Here is an 8,407-nt window from a genome sequence, read left to right on the forward strand (position 1 = left end):
ATTCTACCAGTGGGGAACTAAGGCACATACAGATTAAGGACCCAGTCTTGCAAACACATACACAAGGGAGCAATTTTGCACACATAATTAGTCTCACTAAGCTCAGTGAGATTTGAAGGTGCAAATGTTTGCAGGATGGAGGCCTACACAACTTGCCCACAGACAAAAAGAAAGTTTATGGCAGAGCCATTAAACGAACCCAGATTTCCTGGATCACCAGAAAACTATGCTTTCTTTCTGAGATTCAAGGGATTCTATTCCAATCCAACTACTTCAGAAAACATGTACACTTACTATACTTAGTAAAAGTAATTATGTTATGGCAGGAATCACCAGATGGGATTGTTAAACAGAGCCTTACAAGTACATTAGAACGGCCACACTGAGTCAAACAAACAGTCCACCTAGCCCAGCATCCTGTCCTCTGACAGTGGCCAATAGCAGGTGCCCCGGGGGAATGAACAGAACAGGCAATCAAGTGGTTCATCCTATCATCCACTCCTAGCTTCTGGCAAACAGAGGCTAGGGACATTCAGAGTATTGCGTTGCATCCCTGCCCATCCTGGTTAATAGCCATTGACAGACCTATCCTCCTGAAACTTATCTAGTTCTTTTTTTAAGTCTTTTCTTAGGCTTGATCTACACTACCAACTTATTTCAGTATAACTATGTCGGTCAGGGGTGTGGAAAATCCACACCCTCGAGGGATGCAGTTATACCAACCAAACTCCATAGACAGCGCTATGTCAACAGAAGGACTTCTCCCATTGACATAGCTACTGCCTCTCTGGGAAGTGGAGTACCTACACCTAGAAGCTCTCCCATCAATGTAGGTAGTATCTTCACTAAGCGCTACAGAGGTTCAAGGAGTCTTAGAAGAAATGCTGTTTTGTTAGTTTTGTGATGCAGTTTCCTTTTGAGGGAGCTGTGGAAAGCAACACGATGTTTTGCTCTCTGCTTTAATTTAACTGAAGTCAATTCTAGGTGCAGACCTGCTTCCTAGGAACCAGGCAGCGTGTGGGCTGAGATTCCTGAAAGAGCGGATTGCCTACATGCTGTTTGTGAATGCACCTGCACAAGGACTAGAGAATAAGGTGTAAATAAAAACAAGTTACCCACAGAAAATACCAGTAGTCCACACTATCAATGTGCCCTTCAAAGGAAAACTGACCTACAAGGCTCTATCACTCAGTGGAGAGGAAATACGAGCAATCACCAAAGTGGGATACTTTCCAAGGAGAGAAATCGTGAGCAGCTATTGTTGCTGAACCAAAATGGAACAAATAAGTGAAACACTAGCAGAAATCAAAGCACATCAGAAGAAATTAAAAGAAGACCTAACATAGTATCTGGAAACTTCTCAGAAAGAAGTTAGGGATAGCCCAAAGGCAGAGATCTAACATAATCAGCTGGAAACAAAACCTCTGTTGATTAAGAAGACATGAAGGGTCAGGACATATTTTGAAACCCAGCTACAAAAGGCCTAGTCTGTGCCGGCAAAGTGGATTGAACAGGTGACCACTGACAAAAAGGTTTTTCAGGAACCAGAAATAACAAGAAAGCTTAGGCCAACACAGAATTTGCTAATAAAGCTGAGATGCAGCAAGGACTTCAGGGACTGAGAAACTGCTTTGCGAGAAAACTCAGGAGGGTGCAGAGAGCCTTAGAAGTCAGCTACTGCCATAGGAATCAAGCCAGAATTTAGGTAAAACTAGAGATTTGCACGCTATTTGTATCCTGCAGGAACTCTGAAGAGGAAAAAACAAATGTTCAGGGGCTAAAATAATTCAGAAGTCCCACTATCTTTGAGGGAAAAACTTTCTGGGAGACTCTCTTAGCTCATTTTACCATACCCAAATGAATGGTTGGTGATACGAACAGAAGAATGTTTGGGGATGAGGGTGTTCTTGCTGCTAGCTTGAATGGTGCTGTAAACTTAAACCACAAAAAGAGAAACTGAGTTGGTACAAGCCTCTGATATGAAGTTTGGAGCCAGCCATCAATATGACCTGAGCCAGGGCTCAGCAAAGGGGTAAAAGAGACCCTATATTAACTGACAAATGACCTGAGGAAATTAGATATGCCAGAAACATCAGATACAAGCAAGGATACTCAGCTGGACATGGACTTGCAAACTGAGATCACCAAAAGGGATCAGACACTTGGTGAGGGAGGGGAATTTGCTACAGAACTACAGTCTTTCCATTCACAGCCCAGCAGAAAGAGGAAAGCCGCTACTGAAAAAGTTGGAAGCTCTCTGCAATGAGTCCCGTAAGTTAAAATCTGCACCTAAATCATTAAAAGGAGGACTTTAATTTGATTCACAACATTTTGAATGGTTTTAAATATCATTAAATTCAGTTAGTAAAATAAAAGATTGATAATATTTTTTAAAGGGAGAAGCAGTTCAGTTAAGTGCTGGTACTGTGAAATGACAGATCACTGAAAGAAGGGATATGCTCCATAAAGAGATGGCTCTCTCTTCAAGCCCAGTGATTTGCAGAAATGCAAATCTTCCCGGTTCATCCACTAGAACAGGGGATGTAGGATTCCCAGAGCAGCTAAAGGCTGAGCAACAGGGAAAAAACCTCCAAAGATAGGAACAAAACAGATAGCAAAAATAGTAACAATTGTAAGTGAAGAGTGATCTACAGATAGTATCTTGAACATTTTACTGAACTTATTTTAAATTGAGCTACTGTTAACATACCTGTTCAAGTACATCCAGCTTTAATTCAAGTTTGCTAAGAACCACATCTCCTCCCCATAGTGACAGCTGTAGATCTGAGGGCTTCAAGTTCTTAATGTAGCGATTCACATAACTCATTAAAATAGGAGTCACGTACGACTCTAGCATTGTGGAAGATTTCTGGATTATACACCAAGCACTAAAAAAAAACAGTAAGAGATCACATTAAAAATTAGCATTAGTTAGTACAATGTTTGGAAATGTGACAATTTATTTCAAGTTTTGAACGTAAGAATGGCCATAGTGGGTCAGACCAAAGGTCCATCCAGCCCAGTATCCTGACTACAAACAGTGGCCAATGCTAGGTGCCCCAGAGGGAGCAAACCTAACAGGTAATGATCAAATGATCTCTCTCCGGCTATCCATCTCCACCCTCTGACAAACAGAGGCTAGGGACACCATTCTTTACCCATCCTGGCTAATAGCCATTAATGGACTTAACCTCCATGAATTTATCTAGTTCTCTTTTAAACCCTGTTATAGTCCTAGCCTTCACAACCTCCTCAGGCAAGGAGTTCCACAGGTTGACTGTGTGCTGAGTGAAGAAGAACTTCCTTTTATTTGTTTTAAACCTGCTACCCATTAATTTCATTTGGTGGCCCCTAATTCTTATATTATGGGAACAACTAAATCTCTTTTCCTGATTCACTTTCTCCACACCACTCATGATTTTATATACCTCTATCATATCCCCCTTAGTCTCCTCTTTTCCAAGCTGAAAAGTCCTAGCCTCTTTAATCTATCCTCAGATGGGACCAGTTCCAAACCCCTAATCATTTTAGTTGCCCTTTTCTGAACCTTTTCTAATGCCAGTATATCTTTTTTGAGATGAGGGGACCACATCTGTACGCAGTATTCAAGATGTGGGCGTATCATGGATTTATATAAGGACAATAAGATATTCTCCGTCTTATTCTCTATCCCTTTTTTAATGATTCCTAACATCCCGTTTGCTTTTTTGACTGCCGCTGCACACTGCGTGGACTTCTTCAGAGAGCTATCTACGATGACTCCAAGATCTTTCTCCTGATTAGTTGTAGCTAAATTAGCCCCCATCATATTGTATGGATAGTTGGGGTTATTTTTTCCAATGTGCATTACTTTACATTTATCCACATTCAATTTCATTTGCCATTTTGTTGCCCAATCACTGAGTTTTGTGAGATCTTTTTGAAGTTCTTCACAGTCTGCTTTGGTCTTAACTAGCTTGAGCAGTTAGGTATCATCTGCAAACTTTGCCACCTCGCTGTTTACACCTTTCTCCAGATCATTTATGAATAAGTTGAATAGGACTGATCCTAGGACTGACCCTTGGGGAACACCACTAGTTACCCCTCTCCTTTCTGAAAATTTACCATTTATTCCTGCCCTTTGTTCCCTGTCTTTTAACAGGTCTCAATCCATGAAAGGATCTTCCCTCTCATCCCATGACAACTTAATTTATGTAAGAGCCTTTGGTGAGGGACCTTGTCAAAGCCTTTCTGGAAATCCAAGTAAAGTAAGTAAGTATAACCCCTGTTTTCTTACTAAACTGGGGTTATATATACTTAAAGAAAACATTCAGTACTCAAAATGTACATATATTAAATATTTGTGTTCATGAATTTCCAACCTATTTGTATTAGAACCAGTAGTAGGCTTGTACAAAATATAAAAAATAAAGCATCAGGACAGCATGCGTGCCATATCCTTACATAATATTTTACAGCAGGAAAATAGTAATTGCTGGATCCATATAAATCCTGCTAATTTATAAATTTACCTTTCGCTGATGACAGACAGACAGATTAGAACATTGGCTCGGGCTGAACTAGCACCAATCTTAAAAATTGTCCAAAATTCACTATAAGATATCAAGAGTGAAGTTCTATTTCCTGCCACTCTTGGCAAACCAACGTTTTTTTAAAATCCAGCTAAACATAAATTGCATTTGGCATAGCACAGTTTTTGACATGGATAGTCACAAGACATGCACATCTTATTTTCACGACTGCCCAGCATATAATGCAATCTTATATTAGCCCACTTCAATACTACACAAATCCTATAAATAGGGTTGGCAGATTTTGATTTTTATTTCTTTTATCATTTTGATGAACAATATTGGTTTAATTTTAAACATTTTTTCTCAATTGTTATCTATTTAAATTTTCACAGTTGTACAAAATTATGGGGGGGTGAGTTAGAATAATTATTTAATGAAAGTAGCAGTTCAGATTTAATGAGTTAAAGCTTTATAAACCTTAAAGCCCAAATTCTCAACATCACATGTCAAACATACAAAGTAAACATCCTTAAACCAAACTTTAATAAGTTCTCAAGAAGCATTTTTCTTACTTTGCCTGTCTGTAAATTTCAATTATTATAGAAGGAATTTTTTTGTAGGTTTATCTACTGTGAAATTAACATTTCCTGACATTTACCAATAAAAAACTAATCATTCCACACCTATCTATACTTCAGGACATTCACCCCTCACTAACACCTGCCTTCAAAGCTCCCACCCTCACCATCAACCCTCACCACCACCTGCCCCCAATCCGCACACTTACCCCACACCCCTGCCTGCCCCCAACCCTCCCACACTCACCCCTCATCACCGCCAGCCTGCAGCCCTTCCACACTCCTGCCCCTCACCCCTCCCGGCTTTCACCACCACCCCTACCCCCCGCGCCCCTGCCTGCTCCCAACCCTCCCACTTGCCCCTCACCATCCCCTGCCCCCAACACCTGCCCCTCACCCCGACCCCTCTCGCCCCTCACCGTTGACTGACCCCAACCCTCCCCCTTGGGTAATGGTAAATGGCGCAGGGTTAAAGGCCTCCCAGGTAGAGATAGGGGTAATTGTGCTGCGGGTGAAAGCCCCCCACACTCCCCCGGCCACACCCCAGCCCCGCACTCGCCACGACCTGCCGCCACCCAACCCCTTCACGCTGCTGCCGCCCCACCTTCCCAGCACCCACCCCCAGCACTCTCACCGCCCCTACCGTGGTCCCCAGGGCCCTCTCCCCGCCGACCCCGGCAGCCGACCTCCTGAGCCCCCGTCCCAGGCTAACCTGCCCGCAGCGCCTCACCGTGACTTCTGGCAGCCGCGGCCGTTACCGCTCGGCCAGGCAGTTCCGGGTTCCCCGGCGGGTGTCCTCCCCTCACGCGCCCCCCCCCCGCAGCGGCTCCGGCGCGTTCTCGGCGCAGGCTCGGTCGCGCCGACCGGCCGGAAGGTTCCAGCGGTGACACCGGGAGGCGGGAACGCCGCGCGCGCCTTGCCTGGCCTCGGTGCTGCAGCTGCGCGTTGGGGGCTTAGCGCTGCGGGGGAGGGCGATCACTGGGGCGGGAGGGTAAATGGTGCCGGAGTAAAAGCCCCCCGGTGGAGATGGGGATGGGAGGGTAAATGGTGCTATGGTAAAAGTCCCTTGGGTAGAGATCGGGGGGAAGATAAATGGTGCTGAGGTAAAAGCCTCCTTTCCCCCGAGTGGAGATGGGGGAAGGGTAAATGGTGCCAGGGTAAAACCCCCACAAGTGGAGATGGGGGTGGTAATTGTGCCTGGATAAAAGCCCACACACACACACACGTGAAGAAGGTAGTAATATAACTTGGGATGGGGTTCTTATTTAGCCCTGTTGTAGGCTGAGCCTGTTCATTTCTATGAGCCTTGCCAGTAGGGAGGGTTCTGTACAGCAGCAAGGCCCAACTAAAGGGAGAAAGAAGCCAGACACTCTTCAGCAGAAGCAAAGAGGGATAGACCTGCTATGAGAGGGACAGGGTTTGCAACTGCTGAGTCTCCCTATGTGGCAAATGAGGCTGGAAATCTTGCTCTAGGACACACAAGAAAATCTTCCCCTCCAGGAGTTGCTTTCTGCTGACCTCCACCATGAGGGAAGAGAACGGGGGGGGATCCTTTTTCCACCCTACTGTGTGATTTATTTAAAATACAATAATTTTATTTATAAAATACAGATAATTGAAGTAACCGGCCTCAGTTTTATGTATGATGTGTAATAGATTCATTTTAAATTGTGGACTAAAACGTGATAATTTTACTGTAATTTGTAAGTATGGAGCAGTATTGAAACTACAGTACCAGTATTATATTCACACTTTGCTGAGGGTCTTCTGCTCAATTCATTGGCATTTCTTTGTCTGTCTGTCCCTTCATAACATGATAACTTTTGAACACCACATCTGATCAATTGCAACATATTAGGGAATATTCTAGGCATCAGTGACCTGAACCCTTTTCATCTTCGTGAAAATTGGAAAACAAGAAGAGGAGAATGAGGAAAGTAGAGCCCCTTCATATGGTTAGCAGAGCCAGCAGTTTCAGCCGCTTCTGAAATTGTCGATAAATCAAAGAACCAGTTGATAGCAGCCATTAACACCTTCCAGCATAATAATACTACCCTCTCAGCTCTATCCATCCCAATGCAATTTTAAAATGTTGACATTCTGAATGATGTATCTCCAAGAAAGAAAAATAGCAGAGGTAGGGGGCACACAGAGCCCCTGTCATAGGTGGCAGAATGAGGGACCCTTATATGGGGGAATTATGGAGCACACATAGCCCTAGCATAGGGTGTGGGGGGAGAATAGAGGAAAATGGTATGGGGGGACAACAGTGACACGCAGTCCCTGGCATGTGGCAAAAGGGGGGAATAGGAAGGGGAACACAAATCTGGTATGTGATGGGGGGGGAATGGAGGTCACACAGAACCCCTGGCTTGGGATAGGGTGTTGTAGGGAGTCCCTGATATAGAGGGAGATGAGAGGATGGCACGCTGAGCGGGGAATGGCGGAATGCAAGGAGCTCCTGATGTGCAAATTGATCAGCCTATGAAAGCAACAAAGTGTGACTAGTCACATGCACATCTACTAGTTAAAGAACTCACTGAACTGAAGCACTCAGGGACTTAAATGTGGAGGAGACTTGGAATTTCTTTAAATCAGCTATACAAAAACTATCTGAACTTTGCATCCCAAGCAAGAGGGAAAAACTGATTAAGAAAGGCTCCAGCCACAGCTGGATGAATCACCACCTCAAAAAGATTATTAAGAGTATGTAGAAAGCTATAGGGAATGGAAAGGGGGATTGATCAGCAAAGAAAGCTACATATTGGAGGTTAGAAAATGTAGAAATAAATTGAGAATTACTAAAAGTTATGCTGAATTTCTCTTACCAAGGAAATTAAAATATGAGGTTTTTAGTTACATAATTGAGAATAAGGAAGGATGAGGTTGCGTTGCTATGCAGTGTGGATGAGAAGGAGATTAAAGTTAATCTAGATGTGTCCCAAAAATTAACTCAGTATTTTGCCTCATTTTTCAATAAGGATGATAATGTGAAACATCAGGATGAGGGCAGTGGGGCCCCTGGATGATTGAGATACAAAAGGAGCACTTAAAGACGATAAAGTCATCATAGAGAAACTAAATTAATTCTTTGCTTCAGTCTTCACGGCTGAGGATGTTAGGGAGATTCCCAAACTTGAACCATCTTTTGTAGGTGACAAATCTGAGGAACTGTCACAGATTGAAGTGTCACTGGAGGAGGTTTTGGAATTAATCGAAAACTTAACAGTAGCAAGTGACCAGGACCACATGGCATTCACCCAAGAGTTCTGAAAGAACTCAAATATGAAATTGCAGAACTATTAACTATGGTTT

At 43.5% G+C, this 8,407-nt stretch overlaps 1 protein-coding gene across 1 annotated transcript in view; it reads right to left on the reverse strand.

Annotated features, from left to right (window-relative positions):
- Positions 1–5,957, reverse strand: part of VPS13B (vacuolar protein sorting 13 homolog B) — a 928,263-nt gene extending 922,306 nt beyond the window's left edge. The window contains exons 1-2 of the mRNA XM_084621078.1: positions 5,823–5,957; positions 2,711–2,888 (exon numbers count right to left, since the gene is read on the reverse strand). Coding sequence (XP_084477204.1) covers positions 2,711–2,857 — 147 coding nt within the window. The 5' untranslated portion in view covers positions 2,858–2,888; positions 5,823–5,957. The remainder of the gene's footprint in view (positions 1–2,710; positions 2,889–5,822) is intronic.
- Between the last annotated feature and the right edge of the window lie 2,450 nt (positions 5,958–8,407).

The sequence above is a fragment of the Lepidochelys olivacea genome (assembly GCF_965140295.1).
Source record: "Lepidochelys olivacea isolate rLepOli2 genome assembly, chromosome: 2".
NCBI classification, from domain to species: domain Eukaryota; kingdom Metazoa; phylum Chordata; order Testudines; family Cheloniidae; genus Lepidochelys; species Lepidochelys olivacea.